The sequence below is a fragment of the Oncorhynchus mykiss genome, chromosome 10 (genome assembly GCF_057628025.1).
Source record: "Oncorhynchus mykiss isolate SJ-2025 chromosome 10, ASM5762802v1, whole genome shotgun sequence".
In the NCBI taxonomy this organism is placed as follows: domain Eukaryota; kingdom Metazoa; phylum Chordata; class Actinopteri; order Salmoniformes; family Salmonidae; genus Oncorhynchus; species Oncorhynchus mykiss.
In genome coordinates, this window is record NC_143031.1 from 83,478,863 (window position 1) to 83,503,041 (window position 24,179).

Genomic DNA, 24,179 nt, shown 5'->3' on the forward strand with positions numbered 1-24,179 from the left:
CTGGAATGTTCCCAGTAGATAAAGAGGACTTACTGGTTCTGGAATGTTCCCAGTAGATAAAGATGACTTACTGGAATGTTCCCAGTAGATAAAGATGTCTTACTGGTCCTGGAATGTTCCCAGTAGATAAAGAGGACTTACTGGAATGTTCCCAGTAGATAAAGAGGACATACTGGTTCTGGAATGTTCCCAGTAGATAAAGAGGACTTACTGGAATGTTCCCAGTAGATAAAGATGTCTTACTTGTTCTGGATTTCCCAGTAGATAAAGAGGACTTACTGGTTCTGGAATGCTCCCAGTAGATAAAGAGGACATACTGGTCCTGGAATGTTCCCAGTAGATAAAGAGGACTTACTGGAATGTTCCCAGTAGATAAAGAGGACATACTGGTTCTGGAATGTTCCCAGTAGATAAAGAGGACTTACTGGAATGTTCCCAGTAGATAAAGAGGACATACTGGTTCTGGAATGTTCCCAGTAGATAAAGAGGACATACTGGTTCTGGAATGTTCCCAGTAGATAAAGAGGACTTACTAGTTCTGGAATGTTCCCAGTAGATAAAGAGGACTTACTAGTTCTGGAATGTTCCCAGTAGATAAAGAGGACTTACTAGTTCTGGAATGTTCCCAGTAGATAAAGAGGACTTACTAGTTCTGGAATGTTCCCAGTAGATAAAGAGGACTTACTAGTTCTGGAATGTTCCCAGTAGATAAAGAGGACTTACTAGTTCTGGAATGTTCCCAGTAGATAAAGAGGACTTACTAGTTCTGGAATGTTCCCAGTAGATAAAGAGGACTTACTAGTTCTGGAATGTTCCCAGTAGATAAAGAGGACTTACTAGTTCTGGAATGTTCCCAGTAGATAAAGAGGACTTACTAGTTCTGGAATGTTCCCAGTAGATAAAGAGGACTTACTAGTTCTGGAATGTTCCCAGTAGATAAAGAGGTCTTACTGGTTTAAATTCTTCAACAACAAATAGGGGGAGGAAAAAAATTCTAAATGGGATTCAGGAGTTGATTTCTTTTGATAACGACTCAGACTGTAAACTGAATATTAATGTCAACTGTAATTCACTACTATAGATAAAACCCACCATAAATATGCTAAAATACCATATTTTCAGAGGGGTTGGAATAACCAGTTGTAAATCTGTGTCCATTGGACAATAAAGTAACCTCCTCCTCCCTCTAGGTCCATGTGGGTGTGGCCAGGAGGTTTGGGTTTGAGTGTACTCCTGATCCCGATACTGGAGGGTGTCTGGAGTTCCCCCCTACCTCCCAGCCTCTGCTCCAGTTTGTGTCTGTTCTCTACCGGGACATGGGGGTGAACATCGAGGGGGTCCGGGCGCGGGCGTTCGTTGATCCGGACAACGACCCACAGCAGGTAGTTTAGTTCTGTGTTTATCATCTGTTGTTCTTCGACCTTCAATCCAAATGGATGTTGTTTTTCTTTTAATGTCTTGTTTAGGTTTAGTAGAACTTTGACAGAACTGTCATGTTCAAATACCCACACTGGAGTGGGCCAGGTGGGCCAGTTTGCACTTTTGGGACTCTGCTATTGGTTTATTAAGCCAGACAAGCTCAACAAGGCACAGAGAAATTATTAGAAATATGTTTCAAGTATTTGAAATCCAGGTCTAAATGTTATTTATTCATCACTTTTCAATGATTATTATTGTTATAATTGTTAATATTATTGTTATTGTCATTGTCATTATTATTGTTATTATTATTATTATTATTGTTGTCATTATTATCGACGTTATTATTGTTGTTATTATTGTTATTATTATTATTATTGTTGTTATTATTGTTATTATTATTATTATTGTTATTATTATTATTATTGTTGTCATTATTATCAACGTTATTATTGTTGTTATTATTGTTATTATTATTATTGTTGTTATTATTATTATTATTGTTGTCATTATTATCGACGTTATTATTGTTGTTATTATTGTTATTATTATTATTATTGTTATTATTATTATTATTGTTGTCATTATTATCAACGTTATTATTGTTGTTATTATTGTTATTATTATTATTATTGTTATTATTATTATTATTATTGTTGTCATTATTATCAACGTTATTATTGTTGTTATTATTATTATTGTTGTCATTATTATCAACGTTATTATTGTTGTTATTATTATTATTGTTGTCATTATTATCTACGTTATTATTGTTATTATTATTATTATTTTATTTGTTATTGTTGTTGTTGTTATTATTGTTATTATTATTAATGTTATTATTGTTGTTATTATTGTTATTATTATTAATGTTATTATTGTTGTTAACAGAACCACAGCACCAGTAGCAACAGCGACAGCGGCATCGGTAACTTCCTGCCAGATGAAAAGAGTAACCGTGTCTTATTGGTTGACCTGGGAGGCCATAATCACAACCCCGGTCCACGCCACTGGGACAGCCCTCCTCCTCCCTCGGCCCCGGGCTGGAACCAAGCCCCTCCCGGTGTCGTCCCTGGCCCCCCTCTCCCACCTCCTCCTCCCCCTCACCTCAACAACAGCTACCCACCCCCGCCTCTCCCCCCTGCCATCCCCCCTCGAGGGGCCCACTCCTCCCAGCCCTCACTCCACCACTACCCGCCAGGGAAGAGGGGAGGATCTGGAGGAGGAGCGGAGCAGAGCCTAGCCCAGCCCCAACACCATCAGTCTCAACGCTGGTTACCAGTCCACGTCCTGAGAGACTGGAGACAACCAGGCCAGGCAGGACAAACGCAGGGACAAGGAGGCCTGTGTAGTGATCAGGAGTCCTATGCTGAGTCAACGGATGGCTGGTCATCAACCAACTGTAGCACCCTCCCGCCACCCATGAACAAGATACCCGCGGATCGCTACAGGGCTCCGCTACCAGCCGGGGACCTGCCCCTGCCTCCGCAGCCTCCCGGGCTGGCCACGCAGAAGGATGAGTGGGCTAAGAAGCTGTTTGGGCCCGCGGCTGGAGAGAAAGGACTCAGAGAGCACAAGCAGAATGGGAAGAGACGCGGGAATGGGAAAGACGGGGAGAAGAAGGTAAGAGAGTCATACAGTATGTCATGGTGGTGTTGGAGAGGGGTGTGTGTGTAGAGGTCATACAGTATGTCATGGTGGTGTGTGTGTGTGTGTAGGAGTCATACAGTATGTCATGGTGGTGTTGGAGAGGTGTGTGTGTGTGTAGATGTCATACAGTATGTCATGGTGGTGTGTGTGTGTGTGTGTGTGTGTGTGTGTGTGTGTGTGTGTGTGGAAGTCATACAGTATGTCATGGTAGTGTGTGCGCGTGTGTGTGTGTGTGTGTGTGTAGAAGTCTGAAGTAAAGCATCAGATTTATAGTGTTGTATTTGACCAACTTCTTCTCTAGTAGTAGTACTGGTAGTATCTGTATTGTAGAGCTACAGTCCAGACTACCGTTGTACTATGATAGTGTGTGTGTGTGTGTGTGTGTGTGTGTGTGTGTGTGGGTGGGTGTGTGGGCTTGGTTCTGTATTGTAGAGCTACAGTCCAGACTACTGTTGTACTATGATAGAGTGTGTGTGTGTGTGTGTGTGTGTGTGTGTGTGTGTGTGTGTGTGTGTGTGTGTGTGGTTCTGTATTGTAAAGCTCCAGTCCAGAATCATATTCTACTATAATAATAGCTGGTGGTCTGGGTTGTGGAGGGAGCTTGTTAGAAGTGAACCCAACATGAGAAAACGCTGTATCAAACCACTGGAGTGGAAAATTACTTTCTGGAAATGTCTGGCCACGGGTGCTATCCCGACAACTCTCTTGGTCTGTCTGTCTCTTTCTCTACTTCTACCTCTCTATCTATTTCTCTGTATCTGTCTTTCTCTCTCTCTCGCTCTCTCTGTCTCTGTCTCTCTTTCTCTCTACCTCTCTCTCTCGCTCTCTCTACCTCTGTCTCTCTCTCTCTACCTCTCTGTCTCTCTCTCTCTACCTCTCTGTATCTCTCTCTCTCTCTGTCTCTCACTCACTCTCTGGCTCTCTCTCTCTCACTCTCTGTCTGTCTCTCTCTCTCACTCTCTGTCTCTCTCTCTCACTCTCTGTCTGTCTCTCTCTCTCTTGACTCTACACATGTACCTCAGTGTTTGTGGCTTGATGATTAGTTGAATCATTTCAGGTGTTTTACTACTGGGCTGGAACAAAAATGTGCACTCCTGTTTGGTACTCAGTCTCTCCAGCACACCTTTTAAAACCATTTAAGTCTGGTCTTCAGACTCCTCTCTCTCTCTGAGAGTAATTAGATGAAGACAATGTCTCTCTCTCTCTCTCTCTGACACAAAAAGCTTCCTGTTTTTTGTTTATATATAGTTGGATCTGTGGTTGAAATGTAATATTTGATCTTACAGATGTTGTATACAGGGGTATGAATACTTTTGCAAGGGACTACAGCCCCAATGAGCCCTGGTTAAAAGTTGTGCACTATATAGGACATGATAGATATATATATATAGGATGCCATTTAGGTTGCTTCCCATTCCCTGTCCCTGGCCTTGACTCCAGACTCAAACCCTACCTTATTGATTCAATATATGTAGGGATGGACACCTGTTCTGCTCTGCTTCCTTCTCGCTCTCTTTTTTACAGTCTTGATTATGTGGGTTTTATCTGCGCCAAACTTGGTGCAAAACCACGCCCACGAGTAGCCGAGCAAAAAGCCGCGCTGATTGGACAGCTTGTTCTGACGTTCCTCTTCAGGAAGTAAACGCGACATTTTCGGGTTTGCTATATAAGCTGGTATCAAAATAAGAAAAGTAACTCCTAGCGACATCAACAGACTGCCAAGCGTTATTGATTTACCTCGCAGCCAGTGGACTGACGATTGTCGACACTGCTGGACATATTTTCAAGCTATTAGCTAGCAAGTTTACATTTGCAAGTAGCTAGCTAGCTAGTCGAGTGTGCTGCTGTGCTGAAACGGACAACCATCATCAACGGTATTGCTAACTAACGTTAACCTCAACTAAAGAGCTTTCCCCGTTGTCACGTGCGCTACCGTCGCCGCTCCAATATGCCTCGCGAGTGCGCTGTTAAAACGTGCGACAACAAGCAAAAGACTTGGTCGGCTCTAATGTTTCACCGACTTCCACTGAGTCATCCGGACCGATTGAAACTGTGGCTGATTGCTCTGAACAAAGATGCTAATACCGCGACCGATGACCTCAGAAAGTTACTCGTTTGCTCGGAACATTTTCTACCGGGGGACTATTACGAGAAGCTGGGACAGGACAGACACAGCAGGATGAGAATCATGAAAAGTTTCCTGAAGGATACAGCGGTGCCGTCGGTGGCCGTTCACGCGCCAGGACAACGTGGAATAATATCGGTAAGTGTAATCTAACAACATCTGACTGATTGAACAGGGTTATTATTTGTTCCTTGATAAATGACAAAACTTAGGGCGTAGATGCTGGAACTACCAATGTAAGCTAGCTATCGATCACTGGGTGGGGGGGGGTCGCATTGTATTATGGGTAGCGTAGTTTTAGTGAAAGGTGTTCTGTTGACGTTTTCATAGGGCTGTCACTTTACTGGTGAATGTCCTTCTCAGAGCGAGCACACAAACACACACTTTTAGCCAAAGAATAGCCAAGTACAACACACACAATTTTAGCCAAGTACAACACAATGTCTAAGTTAACTTTGTGCCATTTTCTTGGTGCTTTTTATTCATTGTCTTGGGTCTAATACATAATGAAATGTCCACATGCAATATAAAGGAACCGTGACTTGACTGTAAAGTGTTTCAGCTTGCCTTGTAATAGCTGACAGCATGCAGTTATTATAGGGAGAATCTCAATTGCATTTCCTTGACTCCTTGTAGTCGCTCCTCGTTCCCTTCTCCAAAACCAAACCCATTGGATGAGGTCAGAGGGGCGGGACCTCTCACCGTCACATCCAATGGTGTTTGTTGAGAAGGCGAGAGAGGACGCTAGGAAACGAGGAAATGCAATTGAGGTTCTCCCGTGGTCTTGTTCAAAGCCCAAATTGACGTCATGCCTACACGTGTTCTCCCTTTTTGTGTATTTAAAAAATGAATAGCGGCATTTCCTGGTGCCTTTTTCTCTCTCACCCAGGTTGAGACGGGAGACGTACCTCCAGGGACTGACTCCCTGTCTGCTGGAGGGGCATCTGGTCCCACCCCACAACGTGGAGGGTCAGGTGTTGCTACGACGGGGTTCCTCTCCCACCGGGGTCTGCAGCTGACAGAGCCTGCTTCAACCTCTGGGGCGTACGTGGCTCTGGCTCCCACGTGTTCACTTAGTAAGGTAATGCTGTTATTATCATGGGGCTGTATACTTAGTAAGGTAATGCTGTTATTATCATGGGGCTCTACACGTAGTAAGGTAATGCTGTTATTATCATGGGGCTCTACACTTAGTGAGGTAATGCTGTTATTATCATGGGGCTCTACACTTAGTAAGGTAATGCTGTTATTGTCATGGGGCTCTACACTTAGTAAGGTAATGAATGCTGTTATCATCATGGGGCTCTACTGGCTGTGGATGGATAGTATGGAAGTACTTGGCTTGTGGGAGCTGGAATGGCTCATAGGAGCAGGAGTCTATCTCCTGTTTCTGTAGTGAGACAGCTTGATGTACAGAACACCCCCTGGACAGGACACTCACTAGTGTATCTCCTGTTTCTGTAGTGAGACAGCTTGATGTATGGTACACCCCCTGGACAGGACACTCGTATATCTCCTGTTTCTGTAGGTAGGCAGCTTGATGTACAGAACACCCCCTGGACAGGACACTCACTAGTCTATCTCCTGTTTCTGTAGTGAGACAGCTTGATGTACAGAACACGCCCTGGACAGGACACTAGTCTATCTCCTGTTTCTGTAGTGAGACAGCTTGATGTACGGTACACCCCCTGGACAGGACACTAGTATATCTCCTGTTTCTGTAGGTAGGCAGCTTGATGTACGGTACACCCCCTGGACAGGACACTAGTATATCTCCTCTTTCTGTAGGTAGGCAGCTTGATGTACGGTACACCCCCTGGACAGGACACTAGTATATCTCCTGTTTCTGTAGGTAGGCAGCTTGATGTACGGTACACCCCCTGGACAGGACACTAGTATATCTCCTGTTTCTGTAGGTAGGCAGCTTGATGTACGGTACACCCCCTGGACAGGACACTAGTATATCTCCTGTTTCTGTAGGTAGGCAGCTTGATGTACGGTACACCCCCTGGACAGGACACTAGTATATCTCCTCTTTCTGTAGGTAGGCAGCTTGATGTACGGTACACCCCCTGGACAGGACACTAGTCTATCTCCTGTTTCTGTAGGTAGGCAGCTTGATGTACGGTACACCCCCTGGACAGGACACTAGTATATCTCCTGTTTCTGTAGGGAGGCAGCTTGATGTACCAGGACACCCCCTGGACAGGACACTAGTCTATCTCAGAGTCTGATAGATAACAGGTTATTGGTTGGGCTGACATTGTGTTTCTGCAGGACCTCCCCTCTACGACGACAACGGGAGACGCATGCAGAAGGAAAAAAACAAAGACCAACGTTCCTGTGAGTATCTGTCTGACACTTCCTGTTCCTTCTGTTGATACGGCTTGACCTGTTGATACGGACTCATTCTGTTGATACGGCTTGACCTGTTGATACGGACTCATTCTGTTGATACGGCTTGACCTGTTGATACGGACTCATTCTGTTTGATACGGCTTGACCTGTTGATACGGACTCATTCTGTTGATACGGCTTGACCTGTTGATACGGACTCATTCTGTTGATACGGCTTGACCTGTTGATACGGACTCATTCTGTTTGATACGGCTTGACCTGTTGATACGGACTCATTCTGTTGATACGGCTTGACCTGTTGATACGGACTCATTCTGTTTGATACGGCTTGACCTGTTGATACGGACTCATTCTGTTGATACGGCTTGACCTGTTGATACGGACTCATTCTGTTTGATACGGCTTGACCTGTTGATACGGACTCATTCTGTTGATACGGCTTGACCTGTTGATACGGACTCATTCTGTTGATACGGCTTGACCTGTTGATACGGACTCATTCTGTTGATACGGCTTGACCTGTTGATACGGACTCATTCTGTTTGATACGGCTTGACCTGTTGATACGGACTCATTCTGTTGATACGGCTTGACCTGTTGATACGGACTCATTCTGTTTGATACGGCTTGACCTGTTGATACGGACTCATTCTGTTGATACGGCTTGACCTGTTGATACGGACTCATTCTGTTGATACGGCTTGACCTGTTGATACGGACTCATTCTGTTGATACGGCTTGACCTGTTGATACGGACTCATTCTGTTGATACGGCTTGACCTGTTGATACGGACTCATTCTGTTTGATACGGCTTGACCTGTTGATACGGACTCATTCTGTTGATACGGCTTGACCTGTTGATACGGACTCATTCTGTTGATACGGCTTGACCTGTTGATACGGACTCATTCTGTTGATACGGCTTGACCTGTTGATACGGACTCATTCTGTTGGTCCCGACTCATTCCGTTGGTCCCGACTCATTCCGTTGGTCCCGACTCATTCCGTTGGTCCCGACTCATTCCGTTGGTCCAGACTCATTCTGTTGATACGGCTTGACCTGTTGGTCCAGACTCATTCTGTTGGTCCAGACTCATTCTGTTGATACAGACTCATTCTGTTGGTCCAGACTCATTCTGTTGGTCCAGACTCATTCTGTTGGTCCAGACTCATTCTGTTGGTCCAGACTCATTCTGTTGGTCCCGACTCATTCTGTTGGTCCAGACTCATTCTGTTGGTCCAGACTCATTCTGTTGATACGGCTTGACCTGTTGGTCCAGACTCATTCTGTTGGTCCAGACTCATTCTGTTGGTCCAGACTCATTCTGTTGATACGGCTTGACCTGTTGGTCCAGACTCATTCTGTTGATACAGACTCATTCTGTTGATACAGACTCATTCTGTTGATACGGCTTGACCTGTTGATACGGACTCATTCTGTTGATACGGCTTGACCTGTTGATACGGACTCATTCTGTTGATACGGCTTGACCTGTTGATACGGACTCATTCTGTTGGTCCAGACTCATTCTGTTGATACAGACTCATTCTGTTGATACAGACTCATTCTGTTGATACAGACTCATTCTGTTGATACAGACTCATTCTGTTGATACAGACTCATTCTGTTGATACAGACTCATTCTGTTGGTCCAGACTCATTCTGTTGGTCCAGACTCATTCTGTTGATACAGACTCATTCTGTTGGTCCAGACTCATTCTGTTGATACGGACTCATTCTGTTGATACAGACTCATTCTGTTGATACGTCTTAACTTGTTGGTCCCGACTCATTCTGTTGGTCCCGACTCATTCTGTTGGTCCCGACTCATTCTGTTGGTCCAGACTCATTCTGTTGATACAGACTCATTCTGTTGGTCCCGACTCATTCTGTTGGTCCCGACTCATTCTGTTGGTCCCGACTCATTCTGTTGGTCCCGACTCATTCTGTTGATACGGCTTGACCTGTTGATACGGACTCATTCTGTTGATACGGCTTGACCTGTTGATACGGACTCATTCTGTTGGTCCAGACTCATTCTGTTGATACAGACTCATTCTGTTGGTCCAGACTCATTCTGTTGATACAGACTCATTCTGTTGATACGTCTTAACTTGTTGGTCCCGACTCATTCTGTTGGTCCCGACTCATTCTGTTGGTCCCGACTCATTCTGTTGGTCCCGACTCATTCTGTTGGTCCCGACTCATTCTGTTGGTCCCGACTCATTCTGTTGGTCCCGACTCATTCTGTTGGTCCAGACTCATTCTGTTGGTCCGGACTCATTCTGTTGATACGGACTCATTCTGTTGGTACGTCTTGACCTGTTGGTCCAGACTCATTCTGTTGGTCCAGACTCATTCTGTTGGTCCCGACTCATTCTGTTGATACAGACTCATTCTGTTGATACAGACTCATTCTGTTGGTCCAGACTCATTCTGTTGGTCCAGACTCATTCTGTTGGTCCAGACTCATTCTGTTGGTCCAGACTCATTCTGTTGATACAGACTCATTCTGTTGGTCCCGACTCATTCTGTTGATACAGACTCATTCTGTTGATACAGACTCATTCTGTTGGTCCAGACTCATTCTGTTGGTCCAGACTCATTCTGTTGGTCCCGACTCATTCTGTTGATACAGACTCATTCTGTTGGTCCAGACTCATTCTGTTGGTCCAGACTCATTCTGTTGGTCCCGACTCATTCTGTTGGTCCAGACTCATTCTGTTGATACGGACTCATTCTGTTGATACAGACTCATTCTGTTGATACGTCTTAACTTGTTGGTCCCGACTCATTCTGTTGGTCCCAACTCATTCTGTTGGTCCAGACTCATTCTGTTGGTCCAGACTCATTCTGTTGGTCCCGACTCATTCTGTTGATACGGACTCATTCTGTTGATACGTCTTGACCTGTTGGTCCAGACTCATTCTGTTGGTCCAGACTCATTCTGTTGGTCCAGACTCATTCTGTTGGTCCGGACTCATTCTGTTGATACGGACTCATTCTGTTGATACGGACTCATTCTGTTGGTACGTCTTGACCTGTTGGTCCGGACTCATTCTGTTGGTCCGGACTCATTCTGTTGGTCCGGACTCATTCTGTTGGTCCGGACTCATTCTGTTGGTACGTCTTGACCTGTTGGTCCGGACTCATTCTGTTGGTACGTCTTGACCTGTTGGTCCAGACTCATTCTGTTGGTCCAGACTCATTCTGTTGGTCCGGACTCATTCTGTTGGTCCAGACTCATTCTGTTGGTCCAGACTCATTCTGTTGGTCCAGACTCATTCTGTTGATACGGACTCATTCTGTTGGTCCGGACTCATTCTGTTGGTCTGGACTCATTCTGTTGGTCTGGACTCATTCTGTTGGTCCGGACTCATTCTGTTGATACGGACTCATTCTGTTGATACGGACTCATTCTGTTGGTACGTCTTGACCTGTTGGTCCAGACTCATTCTGTAGGTCCAGACTCATTCTGTTGGTCCAGACTCATTCTGTTGGTCCGGACTCATTCTGTTGGTCCGGACTCATTCTGTTGGTCCGGACTCATTCTGTTGGTCCGGACTCATTCTGTTGGTCCGGACTCATTCTGTTGATACGGACTCATTCTGTTGGTCCGGACTCATTCTGTTGGTCCGGACTCATTCTGTTGATACGGACTCATTCTGTTGGTCCCGACTCATTCTGTTGGTCCCGACTCATTCTGTTGGTCCCGACTCATTCTGTTGGTCCCGACTCATTCTGTTGGTCCCGACTCATTCTGTTGGTCCCGACTCATTCTGTTGGTCCCGACTCATTCTGTTGGTCCCGACTCATTCTGTTGGTCCCGACTCATTCTGTTGGTCCCGACTCATTCTGTTGGTCCCGACTCATTCTGTTGGTCCCGACTCATTCTGTTGGTCCCGACTCATTCTGTTGGTCCCGACTCATTCTGTTGGTCCCGACTCATTCTGTTGGTCCCGACTCATTCTGTTGGTCCCGACTCATTCTGTTGGTCCCGACTCATTCTGTTGGTCCCGACTCATTCTGTTGGTCCCGACTCATTCTGTTGGTCCCGACTCATTCTGTTGGTCCCGACTCATTCTGTTGGTCCCGACTCATTCTGTTGGTCCGGACTCATTCTGTTGGTCCGGACTCATTCTGTTGGTCCCGACTCATTCTGTTGGTCCCGACTCATTCTGTTGGTACGGACTCATTCTGTTGGTATAACACTTCTAAAGGAAAAGCTGCACACTAGTCGCCCAACGTTGTCATTTATTCACCTACGTTTCCACAGCAACCTGTCTATCAGAATGGAGTAATTTATTCACCAACGTTTCCACAGCAACCTGTCTTTATTAGAATGCAGTTTTTCGTACAAATTCTTCTTTTAACATGTTTATTTTTTCTGTCGTTCAGGTGACGCGCAGGAAGAAAGGTCAAATGGACGCAGCCGTTAAGAAGACTTCAGTGAAGGACTGTACCAGTATGAGCTCTGCTGCTGGTTCCACCATCTTGCCTTTCACCAGCCCCTCCACCTCCAGCCTCTCCACCTCCAGCCTCTCCAGCCTCTCCACCTCCAGCCACTCCACCTCCAGCCTCTCCACCTCCAGCCTCTCCACCTCCAGCCTCTCCACCTCCAGCCCCTCCACCTCCAGCCACTCATCCAACTCTGACAGTAGGGTGTCGTCAGGAGAACCGAACGGAGAACCGGACGGAGGAGGAGTTTGGAGCGAAAGGAAATGGATTGTGAACGAGTCGAAGCTCAAGGAGCTTTTCCAGACGTGTCACCAGTGTGGCGCTGCGTTGCGTAATCGGACCATAACCGCGTTGGGCTACAGCCAAATCAAAGTCACCTGGACGTGTCCCGATGAGCACCGAGGAGAGTGGCAGTCGTGTCCCGATGCGTTCGGTATCGGTCACTACCTGCAGACGGTGGGTTACAGAGTGTTGCTGGACTCCATGAATAGTCAGTTTGTAAGTCACGACTAAGTATCTACTACAGTGTGTATTATCTAGTAAATACCAGGGTCGTAGTAGCCTCCTATTAGCAGACTGAAGACCTACTGCCAGACTGATGACCTACTGCCAGACTGATGACCTACTGCCAGACTGATGACCTACTGCCAGACTGATGACCTACTGCCAGACTGATGACCTGCTGCCAGACTGATGGCCTGCTGCCAGACTGATGGCCTGCTGCCAGACTGATGACCTGCTGCCAGACTGATGGCCTGCTGCCAGACTGATGACCTGCTGCCAGACTGATGACCTGCTGCCAGACTGATGACCTGCTGCCAGACTGATGACCTGCTGCCAGACTGATGACCTGCTGCCAGACTGATGGCCTGCTGCCAGACTGATGACTGCTGCCAGACTGCGGAGCAAAACACAATGGAAACTTACAGGACTTCACTATGGATGTACTGGGTTGAGGGGTACCTCTCTATGGATATACTGGGTTGAGGGGTACCTCTCTATGGATGTACTGGGTTGAGGGGAACCTCTCTATGGCTGTACTGGGTTGAGGGGTACTACACTATGGCTGTACTGGGTTGAGGGGTACTTCATTATGGATGTACCGGGTTGGGGGGTACTACACTATGGCTGTACCGGGTTGGGGGGTACTACACTATGGCCGTACCGGGTTGGGGGGTACTACACTATGGCCGTACCGGGTTGAGGGGTACTTCACTATGGCCGTACCGGGTTGAGGGGTACTTCACTATGGCTGTACTGGGTTGAGGGGTACTAGTGTATTGTCAGATAACCTGAGGAGGTAATATGTTCCCTGCTGATATCTGATTAATATCAGGTCCAACATTAAAATGTTACTGTCATTAATGAACACTGTGTCAGAGTTGTGTGTGTTGTAGAGGTCGACCGATTTATGATTTAAAAAAATGTATTTGTTATTTATTAATTTGTAATAATGACAATTACAACAATACTGAATGCACAGTTATTTTAACTTAATATAATATATCAATAAAAATCAATTTAGCCTCAAATAAATAATGGAACATGTTCAATTTGGTTTAAATAATGCAAAAACAAAGTGTTGGAGAAGAAAGTAAAAGTGCAATATGTGCCATGTAAGAAAGCTAACGTTTAAGTTCCTTGCTCAGAACATGAGAACATATGAAAGCTGGTGGTTCCTTTTAACATGAGTCTTCAATATTCCCAGATAAGAAGCTTTAGGTTGTTGTTATTATAGGACTATTTCCCTCTATACCATTTGTATTTCATTAACCTTTGACTATTAGATGTTCTTATAGGAACTTTAGTATTGCCAGTGTAACAGTATAGCTTCTGTCCCTCTCCTCGCTCCTACCTGGACTCGAACCAGGAACACATCGACAACAGCCACCCTCGAAGCAGCATTACCCATCGCTCCACAAAAGCCCCGCGGCCCTTGCAGCGCAAGGGGAATAACTACTCCAAGTCTCAGAGCGAGTGATGTTTGAAACACTATTCGCACACACCCAGCTAACTAGCTAGCTATTTCACATCGGTTACACCAGCCATTAGGCTGATAGGCTTGAAGTTATAAACAGCGATGTGCTTGCGAAGAGCTGCTGGCAAAACGCACGGAAGTGCTGTTTGAATGAATGCTTACGAGCCTGCTGCTGCCTACCATCGATCAGTCAGACTGCTCTATCAAATCATAGACTTAGTTATAACATGATAACACACAGAAATACGAGCCTTGGGTCATTAATATGGTAGAATCCGGAAACTATCATTTAGAAAACAAAACGTTTATTCTTTCAGTGAAATACGGAACCGTTCTGTATTTTATCTAACGGGTGGTAACCCTACATCTAAATATTCCTGTTACATTGTACAACCGTCAATGTTATGTCATAATTACAAATTAGTTTGCAATGAGCCAGGCGGCCCAAACTGTTGCATATACCCTGACTCTGCGTGCAATGAACGCAAGAGAAGTGACACAATTTCACCTGGTTAATATTGTCTACTATGTCTGATTTATTTTAGCTAAATATGCAGGTTTAAAAATATATACTTCTGGGTATTGATTTTAAGAAAGGCATTGGTGTTTATGGTTAGGTACAGTCGTCCAACGATTGTGCTTTTTCCGCAAATGCGCTTTTGTTAAATCATCTCCCTGCGTTGCATCGATTATATGCAACACGCTAGATAAACTAATAATATCATCAACCATGTGTAGTTAACTAGTGATTATGATTGATTAGTTTTTTTATAATGCTAGCAACTAGCTAGCAACTTACCTTGGCTTCTACTGCATTTGCGTAACAGGCAGTCTCCTTGTGGAGTGCAACGAGAGGCAGGTGGTTATAACCTTGGACTAGTTAACTGTAAGGTTGCAAGATTGGATCCCCCGAGCTGACAAGGTGAAAATCTGTCGTTCTGCCCCTGAACGAGGCAGTTCCTTGGCCGTCATTGAAAATAAATACATATTTCCGATTGTTGTGAAAACTTGGAACTCGGCCCTAATTAATTGGCCATCCTGATTAATCGGTCAACTTCTAGTGTGTTGCACAGTAGGCTGTTATCTGGTGGCAGGCCAAATGGCACCCTATTCCCTATATAGTGCACTACTAGTGACCAGAGCCCTATTCCCTATATAGTGCACTACTATAGACCAGAGCCCTATTCCCTACATAGTGAACTACTAGTGACCAGAGCCCTATTCCCTATATAGTGCACTACTAGTGACCAGAGCCCTATTCCCTATATAGTGAACTACTAGTGACCAGAGCCCTATTCCCTATATAGTGAACTACTAGTGACCAGAGCCCTATTCCCTATATAGTGAACTACTAGTGACCAGAGCCCTATTCCCTACATAGTGAACTACTAGAGACCAGAGCCCTATTCCCTATATAGTGCACTACTAGTGACCAGAGCCCTATTCCATATATAGTGAACTACTAGTGACCAGAGCCCTATTCCCTACATAGTGAACTACTGGGGACCAGAGCCCTATTCCCTATATAGTGAACTACTAGTGACCAGAGCCCTATTCCCTATATAGTGAACTACTAGTGACCAGAGCCCTATTCCCTATATAGTGAACTACTAGTGACCAGAGCCCTATTCCCTATATAGTGAACTACTAGTGACCAGTGCCCTATTCCCTATATAGTGAACTACTAGTGACCAGAGCCCTATTCCCTATATAGTGAACTACTAGTGACCAGAGCCCTATTCCCTACATAGTGAACTACTAGAGACCAGAGCCCTATTCCCTATATAGTGCACTACTAGTGACCAGAGCCCTATTCCATATATAGTGAACTACTAGTGACCAGAGCCCTATTCCCTACATAGTGAACTACTGGGGACCAGAGCCCTATTCCATATATAGTGAACTACTAGTGACCAGAGCCCTATTCCCTACATAGTGAACTACTGGGGACCAGAGCCCTATTCCCTATATAGTGAACTACTAGTGACCAGAGCCCTATTCCCTACATAGTGAACTACTAGTGACCAGAGCCCTATTCCCTATATAGTGCACTACTAGTGACCAGAGCCCTATTCCCTATATAGTGAACTACTAGTGACCAGAGCCCTATTCCCTACATAGTGAACTACTAGTGACCAGAGCCCTATTCCCTATATAGTGAACTACTGGGGACCAGAGCCCTATTCCCTATATAGTGAACTACTGGGGACCAGAGCCCTATTCCCTATATAGTGAACTACTGGGGACCAGAGCCCTATTCCCTACATAGTGAACTACTAGTGACCAGAGCCCTATTCCCTATATAGTGAACTACTAGTGACCAGAGCCCTATTCCCTATATAGTGAACTACTGGGGACCAGAGCCCTATTCCCTACATAGTGAACTACTATAGACCAGAGCCCTATTCCCTATATAGTGGTACTACTATAGACCAGAGCCCTATTCCCTATATAGTGGTAATACTATAGACCAGAGCCCTATTCCCTATATAGTGAACTACTATAGACCAGAGCCCTATTCCCTATATAGTGAACTACTGGGGACCAGGGCCCTATTCCCTATATAGTGAACTACTGGGGACCAGGGCCCTATTCCCTATATAGTGAACTACTGGGGACCAGGGCCCTATTCCCTATATAGTGAACTACTATAGACCAGAGCCATATTCCCTATATAGTGAACTACTATAGACCAGAGCCATATTCCCTATATAGTGAACTACTGGGGACCAGGGCCCTATTCCCTACATAGTGAACTACTATAGACCAGAGCCCTATTCCCTATATATAGTGAACTACTATAGACCAGAGCCCTATTCCCTATATAGTGAACTACTGGGGACCAGGGCCCTATTCCCTATATAGTGAACTACTAGTGGCCAGATCCCTATTCCCTATATAGTGAACTACTAGTGACCAGAGCCCTATTCCCTATATAGTGAACTACTGGGGACCAGGGCCCTATTCCCTATATAGTGAACTACTGGGGACCAGGGCCCTATTCCCTATATAGTGAACTACTATAGACCAGAGCCATATTCCCTATATAGTGAACTACTGGGGACCAGGGCCCTATTCCCTATATAGTGAACTACTAGTGACCAGAGCCCTATTCCCTACATAGTGAACTACTATAGACCAGAGCCCTATTCCCTATATAGTGAACTACTGGGGACCAGGGCCCTATTCCCTACATAGTGAACTACTATAGACCAGAGCCCTATTCCCTATATAGTGAACTACTGGGGACCAGGGCCCTATTCCCTACATAGTGAACTACTATAGACCAGAGTCCTATTCCCTATATAGTGAACTACTGGGGACCAGGGCCCTGTTCCCTACATAGTGAACTACTATAGACCAGAGCCCTATTCCCTATATAGTGAACTACTATAGACCAGAGCCCTATTCCCTATATAGTGAACTACTATAGACCAGAGCCCTATTCCCTATATAGTGAACTACTAGTGACCAGGGCCCTATTCCCTACATAGTGAACTACTAGTGACCAGAGCCCTATTCCCCATATAGTGAACTACTGGGGACCAGAGCCCTATTCCCTATATAGTGAACTACTAGTGACCAGAGCCCTATTCCCTATATAGTGAACTACTAGTGACCAGATCCCTATTCCCTACATAGTGAACTACTGGGGACCAGGGCCCTATACCCATGACACTTCTTTATAAAGTCCTGATACCTCACTTCCTGTCCGGCGTGTTTCATTGTCCACTACTTCCTGTTTATCGACTCATGTACTGTCTATCCTAGTAAACACTTCTGATTGGGTGATGGTGTGAGGAGAGGAGGAGAAGGGTGGTGGGAGAGAGAGAGAACTATTAACCTATATCTATCCCCTACACACCCATTACCTTCTAATGAGCCTGTCCACTATGTATTTTATTGCAACTGCACCCAGATTCATGTCTGAAGGACAGGGCAGACCATATTGGCTACTTTCTCCAGGACACCTCACCTCGGGGAAGTTCCCCTAACTTACTCGTACACTTTTTGGAAGTTGACATAGAGCTACCTCAGGCCAATAGTTTTAGACCTCGTGGTCAAGAACCCCCCCCCCCCACCCCCCCTGACTATTCTTGTAGCCTTTGTTAATAGTGGAGGTCAGAAGAAGTTTCCTCATAGGAATATATAAAGTAGATTATATTCTACTGTATTATATTCCTCTGTTTTCTATTCTATTGTATTCTACTGTATTATATTCCTCTGTTTTCTATTCTATTGTATCCTACTGTATTCTATTCTACTGTATTCCATTCTACTGTATTGTATCCTACTGTATTCTATTCTACTGTATTCCATTCTACTGTATTGTATCCTACTGTATTCTATTCTACTGTATTCCATTCTACTGTATTGTATCCTACTGTATTGTATCCTACTGTATTCTATTCTACTGTATTCCATTCTACTGTATTGTATCCTACTGTATTCTATTCTACTGTATTCCATTCTACTGTATTGTATCCTACTGTATTCTATTCTACTGTATTCCATTCTACTGTATTGTATCCTACTGTATTCTATTCTACTGTATTCCATTCTACTGTATTGTATCCTACTGTATTCTATTCTACTGTATTCCATTCTACTGTATTGTATCCTACTGTATTCTATTCTACTGTATTCCATTCTACTGTATTGTATCCTACTGTATTGTATCCTACTGTATTCTATTCTACTGTATTCCATTCTACTGTATTGTATCCTACTGTATTCTATTCTACTGTATTCTATTCTACTGTATTCCATTCTACTGTATTCTACTGTATTCTATTCTACTGTATTCTATTCTACTGTATTCCATTCTACTGTATTCTATTCTACTGTATTGTATCCTACTGTATTCCATTCTACTATTCCATTCTACTATTCCATTCTACTGTATTCCATTCTACTGTATTCCATTCTACTGTATTCCATTCTACTGTATTCTATTCTACTGTATTCCATTCTACTGTATTCTATTCTACTGTATTCCATTCTACTGTATTCCATTCTACTGTATTCCATTCTACTGTATTCCATTCTACTGTATTCTATTCTACTGTATTCCATTCTACTGTATTCTATTCTACTGTATTGTATCCTACTGTATTCCATTCTACTATTCCATTCTACTGTATTCCATTCTACTGTATTGTATCCTACTGTATTCTATTCTACTGTATTCCATTCTACTGTATTGTATCCTACTGTATTCTATTCTACTGTATTCTATTCTACTGTATTCCATTCTACTGTATTCCATTCTACTGTATTCCATTCTACTGTATTCCATTCTACTGTATTCTATTCTACTGTATTCCATTCTACTGTATTCTATTCTACTGTATTCCATTCTACTGTATTCCATTCTACTGTATTCCATTCTACTGTATTCCATTCTACTGTATTCCATTCTACTGTATTCCATTCTACTGTATTCTATTCTACTGTATTCCATTCTACTGTATTCTATTCTACTGTATTCCATTCTACTGTATTCTATTCTACTGTATTGTATCCTACTGTATTCCATTCTACTATTCCATTCTACTGTATTCCATTCTACTGTATTGTATCCTACTGTATTCTATTCTACTGTATTCCATTCTACTGTATTGTATCCTACTGTATTCTATTCTACTGTATTCTATTCTACTGTATTCCATTCTACTGTATTCCATTCTACTGTATTCCATTCTACTGTATTCTATTCTACTGTATTCCATTCTACTGTATTGTATCCTACTGTATTCTATTATACTGTATCCTACTGTATTGTATTCTACTGTATTATGTTTTACTATATTGTACTATAGTCTATTCTACTGTATTCTACTATATTCTATTTTCCTGTATTCTATTCTATTATATTCAGCTTTCAACTATGTTTGACTCTATTCTACTATATTCAACTTTATTGTGCTGTATTCTACTATATTATACTGTGTTCAATTCTACTACATTCTATTGTATTATATTATATTCTACTGTATTCTACTATATTGTATTCTGCTCTATTCTACTATATTATATTCTACTATATTAGACTCTACTATATTAGACTCTTCTACTATATTATATTCTACTATATTAGACTCTTCTACTATATTAGACTATTCTACTATATTATATTCTACTATATTATATTCTACTATATTATATTCTACTATATTATATTCTACTATATTAGACTCTACTATATTAGACTCTACTATATTATATTCTACTGTATTCTACTATATTGTATTCTGCTCTATTCTACTATATTATATTCTACTATATTAGACTCTACTATATTAGACTCTTCTACTATATTATATTCTACTATATTAGACTCTTCTACTATATTAGACTATTCTACTATATTATATTCTACTATATTATATTCTACTATATTATATTCTACTATATTATATTCTACTATATTAGACTCTACTATATTAGACTCTACTATATTATATTCTACTGTATTCTACTATATTGTATTCTGCTCTATTCTACTATATTATATTCTACTATATTAGACTCTACTATATTAGACTCTTCTACTATATTATATTCTACTATATTAGACTCTTCTACTATATTAGACTCTACTATATTATATTCTACTATATTATATTCTACTATATTATATTCTACTATATTATATTCTACTATATTAGACTCTACTATATAATATTCTACTATATTAGACTCTTCTACTATATTAGACTCTACTATATAATATTCTACTATATTATATTCTACTATATTATATTCTACTATATTATATTCTACTATATTAGACTCTACTATATTAGACTCTACTATATTATATTCTACTATATTATATTCTACTATATTAGACTCTTCTACTATATTAGACTCTTCTACTATATTATATTCTACTATATTATATTCTACTATATTAGACTCTTCTACTATATTAGACTCTTCTACTATATTATATTCTACTATATTATATTCTACTATATTAGACTCTACTATATAATATTCTACTATATTATATTCTACTATATTATATTCTACTATATTATATTCTACTATATTATATTCTACTATATTAGACTCTTCTACTATATTAGACTCTTCTACTATATTATATTCTACTATATTATATTCTACTATATTAGACTCTTCTACTATATTAGACTCTTCTACTATATTATATTCTACTATATTATATTCTACTATATTAGACTCTACTATATAATATTCTACTATATTATATTCTACTATATTATATTCTACTATATTATATTCTACTATATTAGACTCTACTATATTAGACTCTACTATATTATATTCTACTATATTATATTCTACTATATTAGACTCTTCTACTATATTAGACTCTTCTACTATATTATATTCTACTATATTATATTCTACTATATTAGACTCTTCTACTATATTAGACTCTTCTACTATATTATATTCTACTATATTATATTCTACTATATTAGACTCTACTACTATATTATATTCTACTATATTAGACTCTACTCTATTAGACTCTTCTACTATATTATATTCTACTATATTAGACTCTTCTACTATATTATATTCTACTATATTAGACTCTACTATATAATATTCTACTATATTATATTCTACTATATTATATTCTACTATATTAGACTCTTCTACTATATTATATTCTACTATATTAGACTCTACTATATAATATTCTACTATATTATATTCTACTATATTATATTCTACTATATTAGACTCTTCTACTATATTATATTCTACTGTATGTATTGTGTCCTACTCCTTACAGTACTAACTGTGTCGTCTTTCCTTAGTAAGAGACAGGAAGTAGAGGGGTGACTGACAGGGTGTGACACCTAACTGTCCGTCCTCCGTGTTAAAATGCTATACGCTCTTAGGAAGTCCAACCTCAAATCATTAAATGGGAAAAACCAATAACACTCATCTAATCGTTTTACATGGGAAAAACCAATAACACTCATCTAATCGTTTTACATGGGAAAAACCAATAACACTCATCTAATCGTTTTACATGGGAAAAACCAATAACACTCATCTAATCGTTTTATATGTTAACAATTCATTAATTAACTGATTCATTGTTTAAATATAAAAGAAATGTTAGATTTGTTAGTCGTTTATTTAATTCGATAATTGAATAGTGAGTGCTGCAAGGCACCTGATTCGGGATGCGTTGGCCTGCGTTGACGTCAGACTGCCACTGGGTGGCACTGTTTCACCATGTAGAGCTCCCTGTGCTTCAGTTTCCAATGGACAATCTAGCAACAGACTCCTACTACAGAGTTAGATAGTGCTGCTCTGCTAGTTCAGACTCCTACTGTAGAGTTAGATAGTGCTGCTCAGCTAGTTCAGACTCCTACTGTAGAGTTAGATAGTGCTGCTCAGCTAGTTCAGACTCCTACTGTAGAGTTAGATAGTGCTGCTCAGCTAGTTCAGACTCCTACTGTAGAGTTAGATAGTGCTGCTCTGCTAGTTCAGACCAACAGACTCCTACTGTAGAGTTAGATAGTGCTGCTCTGCTAGTTCAGACCAACAGACTCCTACTGTAGAGTTAGATAGTGCTGCTCAGCTAGTTCAGACCAACAGACTCCTACTGTAGAGTTAGATAGTGCTGCTCAGCTAGTTCAGACCAACAGACTCCTACTGTAGAGTTAGATAGGGCTGCTCAGCTAGTTCAGACCAACAGACTCCTACTGTAGAGTTAGATAGTGCTGCTCAGCTAGTTCAGACCAACAGACTCCTACTGTAGAGTTAGATAGTGCTGCTCTGCTAGTTCAGACTCCTACTGTAGAGTTAGATAGTGCTGCTCAGCTAGTTCAGACTCCTACTGTAGAGTTAGATAGTGCTGCTCTGCTAGTTCAGACTCCTACTGTAGAGTTAGATAGTGCTGCTCAGCTAGTTCAGACCAACAGACTCCTACTGTAGAGTTAGATAGTGCTGCTCTGCTAGTTCAGACTCCTACTGTAGAGTTAGATAGTGCTGCTCAGCTAGTTCAGACCAACAGACTCCTACTGTAGAGTTAGATAGTGCTGCTCTGCTAGTTCAGACTCCTACTGTAGAGTTAGATAGTGCTGCTCTGCTAGTTCAGACTCCTACTGTAGAGTTAGATAGTGCTGCTCAGCTAGTTCAGACTCCTACTGTAGAGTTAGATAGTGCTGCTCAGCTAGTTCAGACCAACAGACTCCTACTGTAGAGTTAGATAGTGCTGCTCTGCTAGTTCAGACCAACAGACTCCTACTGTAGAGTTAGATAGTGCTGCTCAGCTAGTTCAGACTCCTACTGTAGAGTTAGATAGTGCTGCTCTGCTAGTTCAGACCAACAGACTCCTACTGTAGAGTTAGATAGTGCTGCTCAGCTAGTTCAGACCAACAGACTCCTACTGTAGAGTTAGATAGTGCTGCTCTGCTAGTTCAGACCAACAGACTCCTACTGTAGAGTTAGATAGTGCTGCTCAGCTAGTTCAGACCAACAGACTCCTACTGTAGAGTTAGATAGTGCTGCTCTGCTAGTTCAGACCAACAGACTCCTACTGTAGAGTTAGATAGTGCTGCTCTGCTAGTTCAGACTCCTACTGTAGAGTTAGATAGTGCTGCTCAGCTAGTTCAGACTCCTACTGTAGAGTTAGATAGTGCTGCTCTGCTAGTTCAGACTCCTACTGTAGAGTTAGATAGTGCTGCTCAGCTAGTTCAGACCAACAGACTCCTACTGTAGAGTTAGATAGTGCTGCTCAGCTAGTTCAGACTCCTACTGTAGAGTTAGATAGTGCTGCTCAGCTAGTTCAGACTCCTACTGTAGAGTTAGATAGTGCTGCTCTGCTAGTTCAGACCAACAGACTCCTACTGTAGAGTTAGATAGTGCTGCTCAGCTAGTTCAGACTCCTACTGTAGAGTTAGATAGTGCTGCTCAGCTAGTTCAGACTCCTACTGTAGAGTTAGATAGTGCTGCTCTGCTAGTTCAGACCAACAGACTCCTACTGTAGAGTTAGATAGGGCTGCTCTGCTAGTTCAGACCAACAGACTCCTACTGTAGAGTTAGATAGTGCTGCTCTGCTAGTTCAGACCAACAGACTCCTACTGTAGAGTTAGATAGTGCTGATCAGCTAGTTCAGACTCCTACTGTAGAGTTAGATAGTGCTGCTCAGCTAGTTCAGACCAACAGACTC

At 42.2% G+C, this 24,179-nt stretch overlaps 2 protein-coding genes across 7 annotated transcripts in view; both read left to right on the forward strand.

Moving 5' to 3' along the window:
- LOC110516173 (regulator of G protein signaling 12) overlaps positions 1 to 24,179 on the forward strand; it is a 151,817-nt gene that overhangs the window by 7,937 nt on the left and 119,701 nt on the right. For all 6 annotated transcript variants that reach the window (XR_016483976.1, XR_016483977.1, XM_090188173.1 and 3 more), the window contains exons 6-7: positions 1,191 to 1,382; positions 2,311 to 3,042. Coding sequence is in view for 4 of the 6 variants with exons in the window: in XM_090188173.1 (XP_090044299.1) it covers positions 1,191 to 1,382; positions 2,311 to 3,042 (924 nt within the window). In the remaining 2 variants the exon portion in view is untranslated. The remainder of the gene's footprint in view (positions 1 to 1,190; positions 1,383 to 2,310; positions 3,043 to 24,179) is intronic.
- On the forward strand, positions 4,594 to 13,028 carry LOC110514189 (uncharacterized). The gene is made up of 4 exons (XM_090188179.1): positions 4,594 to 5,332; positions 6,084 to 6,275; positions 7,472 to 7,537; positions 11,953 to 13,028. Exons 1-4 carry the CDS (start codon positions 5,018 to 5,020, stop codon positions 12,523 to 12,525), a joined length of 1,146 nt encoding a protein of 381 aa, XP_090044305.1. The 5' UTR covers positions 4,594 to 5,017; the 3' UTR covers positions 12,526 to 13,028.